This window comes from Simochromis diagramma, unplaced genomic scaffold, assembly GCF_900408965.1.
Source record: "Simochromis diagramma unplaced genomic scaffold, fSimDia1.1 OVJJ01000685.1, whole genome shotgun sequence".
Lineage (NCBI taxonomy): Eukaryota > Metazoa > Chordata > Actinopteri > Cichliformes > Cichlidae > Simochromis > Simochromis diagramma.
In genome coordinates this window covers 15,538,076-15,555,031 of record NW_024387477.1, presented here as the reverse complement: position 1 = coordinate 15,555,031, position 16,956 = coordinate 15,538,076, and the positions used below count along the sequence as shown (strand labels likewise).

Genomic DNA, 16,956 nt, shown 5'->3' with positions numbered 1-16,956 from the left:
TCCATCAGAACAGTTCACAGAAGTATTCACTCACATGTGGAAATCAGTTTATGAAGGAACCCTTAAAATAAAAGTATTATGTATTTAGACAGAAGGAATCTCCTCAGCACGTTCACACAAAACAAGAATGTTAAATGAAAACTGTTCCTGACTTTCTTTTTGACCTCTGAGTTTTGTCAGCATATCACTTAAACTCCGTGCTCATATCGAACAAAAGGGAATAAATGTGCTTAGAAAAAACACTTATTTTGCACACGTTTCATGTGGGCATGGGTTTTAAATTGCTTTGTTTGGTAGTCATGTTTATTGCCTGCGATTAATGAGTAACTCGGCGAAATACGGGGAATTGGGTGTGGAGGTCTAATGGAGTCAAAAGTGACGCTGCCCAGCAGTCTGAGGGCTCTGCTTGCTTAAAACTAGTTCATCTTTAGGTTTCAACCACGTCAAGGAGACCATGGTAAGTTTTCCGTCACACATGTATGTTTATTGGTAGGATTTGTTTTGTTTATTTTGGGAGTTTTTTTTTTTAAAGGTGAATGAATGAATGTTACTGTCGCCCTTCAGCAGATGACCAGTTGACTCGCACAGAAACCGTTTTCGTCTGCTGCCATGAACTCAATCAGAAGTCTGTCTTCTCTGGCCATCTGTTTCTGTATATTTATGTCAGCTTGTCCTCTGGGTTCAAGTAAGAGAAAAAAAATATTCAAAATATTGTATATTGTGTCATAAAATAATATGTGTATAAACAAAATAATTAAAAAATGTATTTCGTCTTTTGGGAAAGTTGATATTTAAACTTAAATAAAAATGAACTGTGAGTGATTGGGGGTGGGGGGGGGGTTAATTTACTATATATCCTCTGTATTCTGTCTTTTTATATTTTTTCCATCTCTGTAATTTCTTCCCATGTTTTAATCTCAGCAGCCTTTGCTAGTACCAGCCTGTGGGGTAAGAAGCTGGTGTTTCAAGTCCAACCGTGTTTGTGGCAGTTACACTCGGGGGTTCCGGTACCAGCCCTCAGGGAGCTCAGTGTGTGCATGAGTTTACGTCGCACCATTTCAGCAGACTGGACAGGTTTTGAATACAAAGCTCCAGGAAACAGAGAGACGGAGCTGGGTCTTGGAGGCAAAAATGGAAAACTATTCGTAAAGTTGTTCGGACATGAGTGGCAATATGAAAATAATCTTACAGTGAATGAGTGGCACTCTGTCTGTCTTACCTGGTCGGGGCAAGCTCAGCGACTAAGAATCTCCATCAACAGTACCTTTCTGATTGAAATATGTCTAACAACAAGCCAGCAACTGTCCAAAAATGGCACTCTCACTCTTGGTGTGTCTCATTATGTAAACGCAAATGGTGAAATCCAACCGGAGACTGGCACTAACTTGGTAGGTGAGATAGCTCTGTTTCGGATGTGGGCCAGAGAATGGAGCCTTGAAGAACTGAAAAACCTGAACTGTACAGATGGGGATTTGGTGAGCTGGGACCTAAAGCAGTGGACCTATAGCTGCCCTCCTGAGCCCAGCATCAACCTACACTGTGGTAAATACATTATGGGCTTTTATTTTTGCATTTCACAGTCATCTAGTTTGGACTATGCACAGTTTTCTAGCTAACAGGGAACTTCCCAGCAACATAAGCAAGCCTAAAATTCATATTCTGAAATATATTCTTATGAAACATGACTCACAAGTTTAAAGTTTAATGTTTTCTCAGTGTAACTTTCTTAAGATATTTTCAGTCTTCAGATGATAAAATATTTTTTGGGAAACTTTCCTCTGTGTGTTTTACATTATTTCATATGCAGCACTTTGAGCTGTTGTGTTGTGGAGATTTTGGAGCAAGACATTATGGGAAAATATATCAGTCTGCCCATCTGTAAACTCTTAGAGTGGTGTTCAGACAGCCTTGATGATGCATTCATGGTCCTCAGTCGGTTTTGGTGTCTTGAAATGTCAAAGATGGCATTTATTTATTCTGGGACTTTTCACCTTACAAGATAAAAATTCCAGTTTTTCACCTGCTGGCCTGTTAAAGATTAGTCTCTGTGGAGTTTGTTTGTTTTCCTAAGCCTGCATGGGTTCTTTCCAGGTGCTCTGGCTTCCTCCCACATTCCAAAGACATGCATGTTGGGTTAATTTTAAAATGGCTATTGGTGAATGTGAGCTCAAATCTTTGTCCGACGCTCTATGTTAGAGTTGTGATAGCATCGTGTGCAGGATGTACCTCCGCTCTCACTCAAAATCTGCTGGGCTAGGCTGGGTCCTTATAGCAAATATGAAAATGGGTGGATGATATTCCAAATGTTGGATATTTTAAATAAAGTTTAGTAAACAGAAAATTACCCACAAGGCATTGTGAAATTGCTCATGACAAAGTTAATAACAGTTTGAACTTATTAAAAATGTTTTGTCCTAAGATTCTGCTATTGTTGAAATGTTTTGATAAGTCTTAAACTAACTTACATAACACTACATTAAAAATTATGTATTATTTAAATGAGAGGGGGGATAATGTTGCAGTTAGTAAACTATTTAAGATAAAAACAGTTCATTTGTTCTTCTTTCTATATTTTTTTAGCATGGTCATTCTACACAGTCAAAATGGAGACGTGCATATTTAACACGTTAAACCCGGGAAATCTTTTGTTGTCACTGGAGGAAATCTCTAAAATCTGGGTAAGAAAAACTTGCCTGAATGCAAATACCCAGATTTGTCTTTTGCAGTAATTGACTGTCTCTGTCCTCTTTTACCAGTTGGAAAGCATTTTCCACAAAAACACATCTATCCATAGCATCTTCGTGTCATCCCCTTGGTAAGATGTTTTTTCAAAGCTAATCTTTCTCTCAGTACACCTAAAAACGCAGAACGCAAAACTACTAAATAAATAAATGACATACAAGTATCTCAAATTTGTGTTTGAGCATGGCCCTTTAGTTTAATAATAGAAATGCTTTCATTCTAAATGTTTGCTAATTATAACAGCTGTTCTTGACTCTCCCGTCTCTAATTTCTGTTCTCTCTGTTCCCATCCAGCAGTAGCTGCCCCATAGTTAATGATTCTGCTACTCTAGACAAAGACCAGGTACAATTTGATTTTCAGTGGAAAGAATCAGTAATGTTCTCCAAAAATAAACTAATTAATGAATAAATGAAAGTCTTTATTTTTCTAAGGAAGCAATCGTCCTACACAAACCCTGATATCTGTCATGAGACAAATAAGCAAATGAAACCACATAATTTTCCAGTAAAGTTCTGAAAAATTTCTGTTATTTTCAGGAATTGGAACTGTTATCAAACACAATCTGTGACAGCTGGTAAGATTTAATAAAAACCTAGAAAAAAACAAGAGAGAATCACAAATTACACGGCTGCAAACAAGCTCATGTATTTTGGATTTATTTCTAGCTTCAGCTGTGAAGTGCACATACATGTGAATCCTCCTGCTGATGTTGAAGTGGTTCAGACAGAGATTACAGCATTGCTTAGTTTGCGCTCCCCTTTAAACTTCCTCAATCTGTCAGTTCAGGGCAACGACATTGTTGTACTTCCTGTAGGTGAGTATACTCTGCATAGTTCGCTCACACACACATGCATGTAAAATAACCTTCTTTTGTACTTTAGTGCACTACTGGATTAGCCTAAAATATAATAATGTATGAACTTTCCACGTGTTTATATTTCACACCCACAGGCATAATTAGAACCAGTGCACATTCCTGCAATTCTAAATACATCTAATTGTACTTAAAGCTTTCTTTCTTTTTCCTTTCAGAGCAATTCTCCAATTCGACAGAACCTGCACCAACTGTCAGCTCCGGTATCGATACACCTGCCTGCAAAAATATAACAATTAGAAGTGCATTGTCTAAATCGATTGCAGGAAATATGTTTTGTCATGTGAAGCAAAGTCTGCAAGACATTCCCCACAAGCTTTGTTATAAACATGTCACTTAAATTTGCAGAGACAACGCCAACTCTCAGTCCATCAGTTCATCCAACGACCAGAGAGCCTTTGCATGTCAATGACACTGCTGGTCAGTTCACTGCACGACTCACATAAATCACATTTATGAATTCGATTTGTTTCTTCAGTAAACAGGTTCAACTGTTTACTTTGTTATATCACAAAATGTCCATTCAAATAAATCACTGAATGAAATCAGATGATGGGCGATCTGCACAAGGACCCTGTTAAACAATAAAATGTTCACATCAATGTTCATGTAGATTCCCACAGATTAAATTCCTTTCTTTCAACAAAGTATTGAGAGAGTTTAAGAGGTGTTTTTTTTTAAAGTTTAGTTTCACAAGTAATCATAATAGTTACAGTTTTTCAAACACGTTGTAAAATTAACTGTTTAACTGTTTTCCCTCCTGCTGTAGAACCAGATCAATTCTTTAGAGTCGATTTGGTCTTAAATATGACTGGAAACCCTTTGGATCCAAAGGATATCATTGAGAAATGGGTAAAACACTAATATAATTGCACTTGAAAGATACTTAGAAAAAAAAGCAAAACAGTTTAAACAATTTTTTTTTGTTTTTGGCAAAAGGTGAAAAAGCAGCTAGAGGTGAATAACACGATGAGTGTACTGAATCTTGACATAAAAGAGAATGCTGTCAGGTGGGTAGCAATAGAACTTCATTTTTATTGCACATTTTAGACCCTTTTAACATGTTTGCCATACAAATATGTCTGTCTAATATTTTATAGAAACACGGAGCATTATTTCAATTTAATGGTGAGTACGCGCTCAACTATAGAAGCAAGAGAGGGCCTATAAAGTAAAGTGGTGTATAATCCATTTTAATATTAGACAAGAACGACTCCATTTACGTTTAGCTGTCTCTGTTTCTTTCTTTAGATTTCTCAGGACCAACCAAAACAGTAAGTGACAATGAATATGGAAGAAAGAGATATATTTATGTCTGGTTTTCTGTAATACTGTAATTCAACTTCATTTATATTCAAATTCAGAAATACTTGTTAAAATCGGTGTCTCTAACTACTAACTGCATATTTCATTATCAGATATTACTGTGCCTTCCATGTTCAGGAATGCAACAAAAACACTGTGGCAGAAATTGAAATCCTAATTCAAGCTGCCTTGGTGTCAAAGTATCAAAATCACTCCATTATTATCCAAACTGTGGAAGTGATGATCAGACATATAGGTGAGCTATATTTCTGGTACAAACAAAAACCTAGGTAAGTTATGGAAGACTAACAGTATTTTTTTTTTCAGTGCCAAAAAACTGTTCAGAAGACACTAGCTTCACAATCTATGGAAAATACATATGGCCTGAAACATTTCCACAAAGAATCCAAGTAATGGGATGCATCACGCCAACATCAGAGAGAGCTTTCAGACTCTGGTAAGACATCATCATATTCCTAATCGGCAGATTTAATATTTGACCAGAGGCAATGACGCTTTAATAGCACCATTTATCAGACTGTTAGACTGCTTTATTGCTATATAAGAGATTATTACACAATATCCCCCATATAATAACAAAGTAGGCTAATATTTGTTTGTCAATGAGACACGCTTTAGACAAGCTATGAAACATCAATTTATCTTGATAATGAAATATGGGGAAAAATAGGGTGTTATTTCTATCTTCTTTTAACTTGTTAAGATCTCTGTGATCTTTGTCAGAACTGCACACAGACAGTTCAGCAAGATGAGGAAAGCTCCTCATATAACGCCCTGTTCCAGCTACTCCACCCACACCATGTGCAATTCTGAGCCCACACACGTAAAACTGACGGATCCCTGCCAGCCCACAGCTCAATCTGAAAAAAAAAAATCAATTTCCTTTAAGTTGATTATTAGTGTAATGACAAACCTCAGTTTTTTATGCTTCAATGATTGCATTATCACGACACGGAAATGACTGTGTAATAGGGGTAATCAATTTTATGATCTCTTAGTGAAACATTAAGATTACGCTAAGGTTTATTAAAATCATTATTGGCCCAGGACAGGGTTGTTTTTTCTTCTTCTTTCTTTTTTCTTCCAGAAGCCAAGATATAGATACAGTGCGACTTTGTGCAACAACTTCAATTAGATCAGACCATAAAGATGTTTGATGTTCTCTTTTTATTATTTCCTCCTCCCTTCAATTCTCTGGTCTGTTTAGTAAGTTAGACATTGAAACTGACACGACCAGATGGGCTGATCCTAACATGAAGAACTGCCACCAACATCTATCAATATCGGACCTTAACAATATCACTGTCACTCCTGGTAAGAGGATCGACGTGCAGTCTGTTTTTATTCCCATTTCTTCACAGCTTCAACACAAGCCAAAAAACCCTCTGGTGTTAATGATTTCCAGGTAATGCGGCTGAGGTTGTGGTGGTGATTCAGGACCTTGTAGTTATTCAGTTAGGCAATAGCTCGGAGCTCTCGCCTTCTCACCTGGAATCTGTGGTGGAAAAGCTCAGTGAAGTAGTCGATGAAAGCATCGTTAACTCTGCGGTTGGAGCCAACATCGTCACTATTGTTTCTGATATTCTGCTTTCCAACACTGATGTTACTCCGGTTTCAAACACGTAAGGAAAAATGAAAGTGTGACTCCTGCCCAAGTTTGATGAGCTGTGCATTTCTGAATCCAGTTCTTATTTACATGCTAATCTAAATGTTTTTCTTCCTTGCAAAAAGTTTCCTCAATCTGACAGACAGGATGGCGGATAATATGATATTCCAAGGTGAATCTGTTAATTTAACCGCTCCCCCACTGGGATTTTCCATGATCAATGTGGATCCAGAGGAATTCAGTGGTCTCACCTTTGGTGCATCAATTGTTTCACCAACTAAGAGCCCTGAGGTGAGAGGATGGAAATGCTCTAATGAAGAGGGAAGTGGATTTGACATATTAGAAATTTCCCTTAATTACAAAAGTTATAAAATATGTTAAAGTAAATGAAGTGCTATATTTGTATTAACTCAACGCAAAAAACGAAAACAGTTTCCACCTGACTGCTTATAGGATAGATTTAGTTGCAATAATGCCCTTGAAAACACAGGTGATTGTTCTGGCAAACAGATATTGTGGCCTCAAGCAGTCATGGCAGATTGGGTTTTAACAGGAAAAGCTCCATGATCCATACAGGCAGTTTTAAAGCAGTGTGCAGCAATGTGACCCTGTTTTATTTTTCTTTCTCAGATGTTTGTCGACCAGGGCTTTGTGAATAAACCACATCCCACAGCAAATGCAACAATCTCTTTGCCTTCTGCACTCAATGATTTTTTCCCTACTGGAGGGAGAAATACAACTCGTGTTCAGTTTCAGTTTTATGGAACACACGAGCTTTTTCAGGTACTGTATTCTTCCCGTGCTATTTGTTACATTGTTTGTTAATTGTTGTTCTTGTTATTCTTTCTTCTTCAAAAATCTACAGTTTATTAGGTGTAATATTTACAACTTCGACTTTGGAAAGGTTGCTTTGTTTTTGAAATCTCTATAAATCCATAAAGCTGGAGCGAGGAGAAAATAAACCTAGCGTTGCATAAAAACACATAACACAACCACTCACAACTGTAACTAACTAGAGAAAATCAAAAAAAATATATCTGGCTTACTGTAATAGGGTAAATTTGAGGTTTCACAGGGATATTAAGTGCCACATAACTTCTTGGCTGGATGCAGTGACCCCCTGTGGTGCCAGACAACCATTTTTTTTTTTTACCATCACATAAGAGAGATAGCTAGATTCTGCTATCTCTGGATAGGGTCAGATTAGTTATTTCCCTTTTACACTTTTCATACTAACTTTATCCACGGGTTCTCGACTTGATGTTTACCCTACAAACACATTATCAGTTTAATCTACAGTATAGCTTATTTTGCAGGCTTAGCTTGATTCTACAGAACACTACCCCCCCTCCCACACACACACAAGTGGGAAGTGCAATCGGATGCAGTTTTACTGGTGCATGGTGGACCTGCATGGCTCTGTCATCCTGGGTAAAACTGGCATGATCTGGTTGGAACTGGAATCAAAATAACAGCAGTTCCTTTTACTGGACAGCAGGAAGGTGTTAAGTTGTGAAACCAGTTGAGTTCATACACATGTTGTTAGAGTAAACCAGTTGAAAGCACATGATCTCAGTGGCAGAACTCTACATATTTCTATATTTACAAATTAAATTAAGAATTTAGTACATCTTCAATGGCCTTTACAAAACCATGGCCCCACTATTGTTGCTTACTACGATTCATTAATCTGGTTGTTGATGTGCTGGCCATTTTATTTTAAATAGGACCTGGACATAAACAATGCGCAGAGCAACTGGACGTTGAACTCATATGTAGTATCTGCCAGCATCAATGACAGCAAAATCATGAACCTGGAAGATCGAGTAGTGGTGACCTTCAGTCATCAAATTCCTACAAAGGTGACAAACAAGTGCTGTTCAGTTTGTGAGTGATATGAAAGTGTATGAGACTCTAATATCATTCCACTTCTCGATATTTACAGCCACGGGACAAAGTACAATGCATGTTTTGGGATTTTTATAAGAATGGTGAGTCAAAAATTCTTTATTATTGGATTTAGTTGATTGACTGTAACTCCAAACCCCTAAATTTAATAAAGCTTTCAAAACTTTTGAAGCTGTGCATCTGTTGATAAGAAGATTTGTGTTTGTGTGCATGTGTGGGTGAATCTTTGCTGGTGTGTGTGTGTGTGTGTCAGGTGGGCGGGGTGGTTGGAACAGCAGCGGCTGTGAAACCGAGAGTATTTCTCCATATCAGACCAGTTGTCTCTGTGATCACCTCACACATTTTGCTGTGCTCCTGGTGAGTCATTGGTCTGTTTTTTGTTTTATAGATTTAACTAGAAAACAAACTCCTACAGGCGCCAACATACTGTGTGCAATCTGGTCAGTGCTGGCTGCATGGGTATTTTTCTGCCAGCAATGTGAGATAGTGGTATTAAAGTCACCATGTGTAAAAATAAAGTTGTTGTCATATTATTCGTTTTCCAATAGCTGTGAGAGGTAAAGCCCTGCTCTCCGTGCCTGTGTCTTCTTGATGCGTTTAGGTTTTGTACTTTTTGTGTTTCAGAATGTCGAAAGAACTCCTTTCAGTAAGGTTAATGAACAGATTCTGACAGTGGTATCATATATTGGATGTGGTATATCCTCCATCTTTCTGGGCCTCACTCTGCTCACCTACCTTATTTTTGAGTAAGTCACTGATACTGATGCTAAAACTACTGACTTTGCATTGCAATAGATTTGAGCATATAAAAAGTCTATGGCCACCTACATTTGTGGTCAGAAGTTTCCATACACTGATCGTGGGCACAGATTTCATGGTATTTTGGGCCTTCTAATTATTTCTTTGAAGTGCTTTTTTTTTTTCCAGGGTGAAATGATTGTACAGCGTACATCTTTGATGACTTTACAAAACAACACCAATGTGAGTGATTCTGAAGGTTCTACAATGTCGAATTCAAGACATATCAGCTTCTTGTTATTGATCATGATTGGCTGGTAGTTCTTAAACTTGTGGTGTACAGTCATTCCAAAGAAATCATTAAAAGCCCAGAAGTTACCCAAATTAACATAACAGTCGTGCTCATAATGAGTGTATGGAAATGTCTGTATATACTGAAATCATGTAGATAAGAGATTAAATCACAGTGATAATTTTGGAGTGACTTTTAAAGCATCAGTCTGCACTGTGGTCTCATTATCCATTTATTTACCACAGGAAGCTGCGACAAGATTACCCATCTAAGATACTCATCAACCTGTCATCTGCACTGCAGGGGCTGAGCATGCTCTTCCTTCTAAACACTTGGCTCTCATCTTTCTCCAATTATGCTCTTTGTATTGCTACTGCTGCAACGCTCCACTATTTCATGTTGGCCTCCTTCACGTGGATGGGCCTGGAAGCTGTGCACATGTATCTCGCATTGGTCAAAGTCTTCAACACATATATCCCCTCTTATATCCTCAAGTTCTGTATTATAGGATGGGGTAAGGAAACATTTCTATGTGCCCCTTTCTGTAGAAACAAAATTGCTCTGCCAGGTGGCTTTAACTGACACATTGGGTACATTAATGGATCTTGATTCTAATCTTAAATTAGATCAAAATAATAAAATGTGTTTATTGTGAAAGGAGTTACAGTTGTTTGAATTGTAGAGGACATATTAAAATAATTGGGATGGACAAACAGAATAAAGTTGAATTGTTTTCTCACAGGTATTCCTGCAGTAATAGTGAGCCTGGTGCTGGTCATAGACAAAGATGCCTACGGCAGTCTTGCTGATGAAGAAATTGAAATGGTCCTTGATTCCAATGAAGCATTGTAAATACTGCAGTTCCGCAATATTACTGATATGAATACTGGATTAGAAATGTAATTAGTCTAATAAACAAATCAAGAGCGTGCTAATTTGCACTGGTTAGTTTGTATGGATGAATGCAAAATATAAAAATAATGACGCTGCTGTGTCCAATTTACTATGTGCGTTTGCGTTGATGAACTAGTCGTCTCACTGTAGAAGTTTGGCTAAATTAATGGCATTGATGGGATTGCAATAGCTCACTGTTTAAATTGCATTTTGACTTATCTAATTCTCCCTCTCTTCCTACAGCTGTTGGATACAGAATGACGTTGTCTTCTTTGTGACAGTGGTGGCATTTATTGGTCTGACCTTGTTGTGCAACATGTCTGTCTTCATCATGGTTCTGATCCAAATTAAACGGATTGGGGCAAATAAGCTTGCCGCAAACAGCCAGGGCTCTGTGCTGGACTTGAAGGCGGTTGCCAGTCTCACGGTTCTGTTAGGCCTCACGTGGTCAATTGGCTTTTTTTCATTTGGGCCTGCCAGAGTAGTCCTGGTGTACCTGTTCGTTTTCCTCAACAGTTTGCAGGGTAAGACTGAGTTGTAGTTGCTATTAACTTGATACTAGCTGCACAAGTGTAACTAATTTCCATTGCTTCTGTAAACATTTTTCCTAAATTCCAGTGATTTTATAATTTTGTTAGGGTTTTCTCATCTCACAAAGATTTTTCTTTTTAGAATTAGTGCAAGTGTTAAGAAATCCTTAAGAGTGTTGTCAAGGCTAAGAGAAAAAGATGAACTAAAACACAAATTTATATCATTTTTAATGTCAAACTGAGTGCAATTGAACGTCACTGTTATTCTTCTTTTGTTTTGTTTTTTTCATCAAGGCTTCTTTGTGTTTTTGTTCCACTGCCTGATGAAGGAAAATGTGAGGAAACAGTGGAGAATCCACCTGTGCTGTGGACGTTTTAGACTCCGTGAATACTCAGGTAGCAGTTCATTTTGACATATAACAACACTGCAGCATAATAGCCACGTGGTTGATAGGAAGCATTTTCAAGATGCAGTTTTTTGTATTTCTTGCCTTCCGTGTTCAGACTGGAGCCGCTCTGTGACAGTCGGTGACCGATGCAAAAAGAAGAATCTCGTTAACTCGGATTCGGTCACTTCTGGCAGCTCTCAGTAGGTTTCTGGCTCCTCAGCAGCAGCAGCAGTAAACCAACACCAGGGGGCATGAGTGGACATCTGGATGAATTCTTCAAAGTTTTCCGTTGTTGAATTACAAACAGAAAGCAAAAGGTTCAAAGACAAACTCCCCAGTGCAACTAATGTGCAGGGAAAGCTGAAATATGTCTCAGCTTCACGGAGAAAATGGGTCCAAGGCCATCACTTAAACTCGGTCATGAAAATTAAGCACTGCTTTGAGGCAGAAAGTAAAAATCCATTAGAAATCAGTAAACGTGTAAAAGCCGTACAATTCATTTTAAAGGTTAAAATGATTCATTTTCACATCCATGCGTTGTAGTGCTGTTTAAGAAATCTTTCTTTGTAACAAAGCAAAATGTAATGTTCTGCACACTAGATTATTATCCATTTAAATGTCATGCAAATATTGGAGCGTAAAAGTCGTTTTTAAGGTTAATTTCAATAGGATTGTAATGTAATAGGGATTTAGCTGACTTCTTAGAGTATATTTTCTGATATCCTATACAGGATTTGTCACGGCTTACCACTGTATAATGACAGTTTAGCTCTGTGCATGCAAGACGAGATTTAACCTATGACGTAATTTTATTCTGTAACTAAAATGAAATAAAACTGAGCACGTCTCCTTGTTTAAATAAATAGAAATGGCTATGATTTAGTTTAGCTTGTACACAGATTGTGTACATAGTTTAAACATTGCGTTCTGATGATAGTCTTGTGTTTCTCTGACAGTCGAAATGATAGCAGCACGAACTAAACTTACACAGATTTTGCTTTTATTTTTAGAGGGCAGAGAGCTCCATCTAAGTGATCTATGAAATTCACTGGTATTATTTGAAAAATGAATTAAAGTTAGATTTTTCTGCTGCCTGATGTGTTAACTGGGAAACCTAAAGCTCAGGTCACTTACAAGCTACAGTTAAACTCAAAACCCTTTTTGAAACTTGGACTGCATAATGTTTTAATAGCTTGTCGTTCAGGTTCTGAGGAAACCTGCTCGATAGCATTCTGTTCATAGCTCTGTGTGTTCATGAGTGCTCACACGCCCACCCAGGCTACCACATCCAGTAACTTTAGAGGCTCTGCGAGGGGAACGTTTTGTCTTAAGCAGAAAAGAAAAAGACCAAACGCCTGGCGTTGGTTCTTGGAATCAAATAGACAACTCTGGTGTTTAAACAAAAGCCAAACGACATTTTTTTTTTCCAATTGCTGCTCATCATTACTTTGATCAACCAGTCAATGCTAGGTTGCAGTCCTTGCTCACCTTTGGTCATCATCAGGTCAGGTAAGAGAAACAAGTTACTAAAAATATAAGTGAAACGTTTTTATTAGTTCAGTCTTCTTACATGGAAGTTATTCTTCCTGTTCTCACAACAGGTTGAATGAGGTTTTTATACTGTATGTTTATCTCAATCTTTGATACTTTTAAGCTACACTGACTGACTTTTTTTTTTTAACAACCCATACGCATTGTTAAGCATTTCAGCCCCCTGATTTTGACATTTTTGATTGCACATGCATAGTTTATATATTTCTTACTACCAAGTATCATATCAAGTGATATGTGTTTTTGTTTTAATTTTTATTATTATTACTGTCATTCAGTGCATTGATTTTGTTTTGGTGCATCACTTGTTATCATTTATGAACCTTAAATTTCAAATTTAGGTGTCCTTTACAATCTTGCTATTTGTGTTGAATGTTTTTACATGTTAATCATCATCACAGCAGTGCGTGGTGTCAGTCATAGGGCAGCAGGAGGACCTTTTGGCCTTTTTATTTCTGTGATCTTAATATTAAATAAGTATGCTTGTGGTTTAAAAAAAATGAGCAGATAGGATGTAATATATCTGTCAGTGTTAAGTATATAATGTACGTGAATGTAAAAAAATAAATAAAGTGAAAATAGGTTTTTAAGCTTTACAATGATACTAACATATATAAGCTTTTTCATTCTCTAAACGCTCATAAGGTTTTGAGTTCCTTTTGTCTGTAAATAAATCAAAATGATGTATTATCTGTTCACCAGTCACAGCTGACCCATGGAGAGCAGAACAGACAGTCCGATCGCTGTTAGCGTGGAGGAGCACTCCAACTTCGTCATCCTGACATACTTCCAGGGGGACATTAACAGCATGGTGGATGCTCACTTCAACCGTGCTCTCAAGAAAGATTACAGTGCTAAGGAATCAGCAATAAAGACAAAGAAACACTCTAAAACTATTAAACTGGGTGAGAGTATAAACTTAACACTACATGGCCTCACTCTAACAGCAGAGTCAGCCAGTTTTATCTTCATTCTTTGACTGTCTGTCTTTGTCCCTACAGAGGACACAGCGAGCGCTTGTCAGGGCATTGCTATTGACTCCTACTCAATGTCACAGGTCTCCCCTGCATCACGTCTGCTGACCATCACCACTCCAAACAATACTTCTAGCTCCTGGTCTACATTCCCTACCAGGGCAGGAGAGGGCCCAGGGTTGTCGTCAATTGCATACTCCCTGTCCCCAGATGGGTTAAGTCTCACTGGTCAGCAGTATGCCTCATCCCTCCTCAATCTACTGCACAGCGACCGGGGTGAAATGGGACCAGTTGCCTCCAGTTCCAAGCCCGAGCTCCTTCCCAGCTGGACAATACCTCAAGGGTTTAGAGAGTCTGTGGACCCTGCTATAGGCTTTGAACCTGGTAATTCTGCAGCTGTAATACAGAATGTTTACAAAAGCTTCCACACAGGAAAATGATAGAAATCCTTCTTGGATAGAGAATTGTCTTAGAATAAGGTTAAAAAAAAATCCCTAAGAGGTTCAAAAAAAAATATAAGGAAGTATAAAAGTAAATTCAGAGAAAGACAGGTTGCAATAATAATTAGTTAGAGTAGCCAATTAAAAACTTAAAAACTACTGCACTCACAGGAGCAATTAAATATTTTGAATTGACATACTTAATGTTTTCTGATTAGAGGATTTAAGATTTTCACTTATTTAAGATGATTATAATGGCTGTAAACTGTCTTCTGTGGTTCAGAAGGAGATTTCAAGTCTCTTTCTGATCAGTGCAGTTTTGTGGCATCTTTGCATTATTTTCATGATCTATTCCAAATTGCACTGTTCCATTATTTTTTAACAGGTTCCAGTATTTTGGATTTTGGCATGTATTCAGGAATATAAGTAAAAATACTTCATTTCACTAGTTTCCCCCAGTCCCTCAACTTAAAATGTAAAGCTTACATGCTTGAATGGCATTTGGGCTATTTTATAACCGAGAAAAAAGCGACAGCCAAAACAAAACAAGAAAAATGAAGTTAACACATTAAATCAGTATCATTAGTATTCTTAAATTATCTCTGATACAGTTGAATTCACAGGAAAGGAAGCATGCTTTATATTCCCATAACAGAACACCTGATCCACATTTAATATGAATTATTTATTAAGAAGGTGACTACTGTGGAGGTCTGCAGATGTGCCAGAGATTATTATAGAGGTTAATATGCTACAGTAGTCTAATTGTTTTTGGAGTTTTTTAAACCCCAAAAAGCTGACACTTAATATTATAGCTTCCTTACTTGTAGCACTTAAGAGTTTTGTGCACTTTATTATAAAAATTGCTTCTCTGTTAAAAATAAAACACATATAAATTTATCACATTATATATTGCAGCAACATTTTACTGAACATACTTCATTTTGCACATCCTTTAGAACTAAGCATTTGTCCTCCTTTTTTCAGGACGGCATCTGGAAAAGAAGGACTTGCACTGGTACTGAAGGGAAAACAGCTTCATCTACCCTGTGAACCTGTGGCTCTGTAAAGCCACCTGTCTTTCTGTAGCCGTTTGTACTTGTTCGACGGGCCTGCAAGGATCATCTGAGAACGAACTGAGAGGAAAAAGCTGTGCGAAATGACCTCAGTGCCTTAGCATGTAGTAACTGGAACAATCTTTCTAAAAAAGAACAGTCTCTGACAAACTGGTTCTTCAAGTCCGTCATTCCAGAGCACTGTATGTGCTGCTGCTCTGTTTGTGGTGGAGTTGAATGAAGGCTTTCTCTTTCATTTTTTTTGCGGGCGTACTTCAGTAAATAGGCCAGTATTAAGAATGAACATGTTGTAAATGTAAGATTTTGACATAACTTCTAATTAATCAATTAAAGTTTGTTTGGATTGGACCTTTAGTTGAAGTGAAAATATTTTATGTACATAGGAACAGACGAATGAAGGATAATGGTACTGTAATAATTACATATTTTCTGTAATACTGTCAAGGTAAGGTGTCTGATGGTGTAACAAGAAATCAGATTTACACAGTAGACAAATAAAACTCTCAGATATCATCCAATGTTAAACAGACATAATATTTTCATTCTGGTTTGAAAAATAACGATCGTGCAACAGATAATCGTGTAAAATGAACAATGCTGACACCTTTTGGCATGTTTTATGGCTTTTGCAAGAGCATTTACCCAAATAATGAACTTAAACTTTGATTCTTTAAAGAACATTTGTTATTATATTTGTGTTGTTTTACTTAAATATAAGTTGTATGACTTTTAATTACAACTACTACAGCTACTTGTACTTTAATAAATGATGTGAATATTTCTTCAACTGCTGCTTCTGATTTACTTAAACATTAGTTCATATCACAAAAAGTATTATCCATCCATCCCCTTTATCCTTATGAGGGCTGTGGGGGGACTGGAGCCTATCCCAGCTGTCTCGGTGCGAGAGGCAGGGTGCACCCTGCACAGGCCACCAGTCTGTCGCAGGGCTAACACATAGACACAGACAACCATTTGCACTCTCACCTATGGGCAGTTTACAGTTTCCAGTTAACCTGTCCCCACTAACTGCATGTCTTTGGACTGTGGGAGGAAGCCAGAGTACCCAGAGATAACCCACACAAACACAGGGTCACATGCAAACTCCACAGAGAAAGACCCCGGCCTGATGGTGGAATTGAACTCAGGACCTTCTTGCTGTGAGGCAACAGTGCTAACCCCACGAGAAGTGCCACGAATATCAAAAATGAAACCAAAAGCATGGCTCAATAAATAAATGTAAAGACTTTTACTCAGAAAAACCAGGCAAATAAATTACAAACAGAAAAAATAAAAACATTTAGAGCAGGTCATGGCAAGACCATTTTTTTTAGCATTTACAGATGGATGGAAATGTAAAATGAGGCCAAAGGCAAAAATATATCGCCAGTGGGGTGCTATGTGTATGTTCCTCGAGGAAGGTGCATGTTTCTTCAGGGTCCCCAGTAGCCTGTCTGCCTAAAATTCAAAGTATAGTATACATATCTATATATAGTTCCAGGTATGCAGGCCAAGATTTTTGATTTTCTTAGATTTTTCTTTAATGTTTTAGAAATTATACATTTTTACATAAATTCCTTTTATTTATCAGTTTAGTGCAAGAACACCTCAGGTA

General features: G+C 37.6%; 2 protein-coding genes across 2 annotated transcripts; both read left to right on the top strand.

Moving 5' to 3' along the window:
• Positions 1-259: 259 nt before the first annotated feature.
• adgrg4a (adhesion G protein-coupled receptor G4a) lies at positions 260-12,608 on the top strand. Its single transcript, XM_040016346.1, has 29 exons — positions 260-457; positions 565-685; positions 922-1,542; positions 2,581-2,678; positions 2,757-2,815; positions 3,040-3,085; positions 3,280-3,317; positions 3,409-3,557; positions 3,776-3,820; positions 3,966-4,037; positions 4,387-4,469; positions 4,557-4,627; positions 4,718-4,745; positions 4,869-4,891; positions 5,036-5,178; positions 5,250-5,379; positions 6,151-6,257; positions 6,349-6,565; positions 6,675-6,840; positions 7,180-7,332; positions 8,277-8,411; positions 8,495-8,540; positions 8,711-8,814; positions 9,082-9,203; positions 9,733-10,001; positions 10,230-10,335; positions 10,625-10,905; positions 11,206-11,307; positions 11,416-12,608. The coding sequence occupies exons 2-29, from the start codon at positions 610-612 to the stop codon at positions 11,502-11,504; spliced, it is 3,579 nt and encodes a 1,192-aa protein (XP_039872280.1). The 5' UTR covers positions 260-457; positions 565-609; the 3' UTR covers positions 11,505-12,608.
• Positions 12,609-12,614: 6 nt separating this feature from the next.
• vgll1 (vestigial like family member 1) lies at positions 12,615-16,128 on the top strand. The gene is made up of 4 exons (XM_040016347.1): positions 12,615-12,809; positions 13,554-13,756; positions 13,853-14,209; positions 15,253-16,128. Exons 2-4 carry the CDS (start codon positions 13,567-13,569, stop codon positions 15,288-15,290), a joined length of 585 nt encoding a protein of 194 aa, XP_039872281.1. The 5' UTR covers positions 12,615-12,809; positions 13,554-13,566; the 3' UTR covers positions 15,291-16,128.
• The last annotated feature ends 828 nt before the right edge of the window (positions 16,129-16,956 follow it).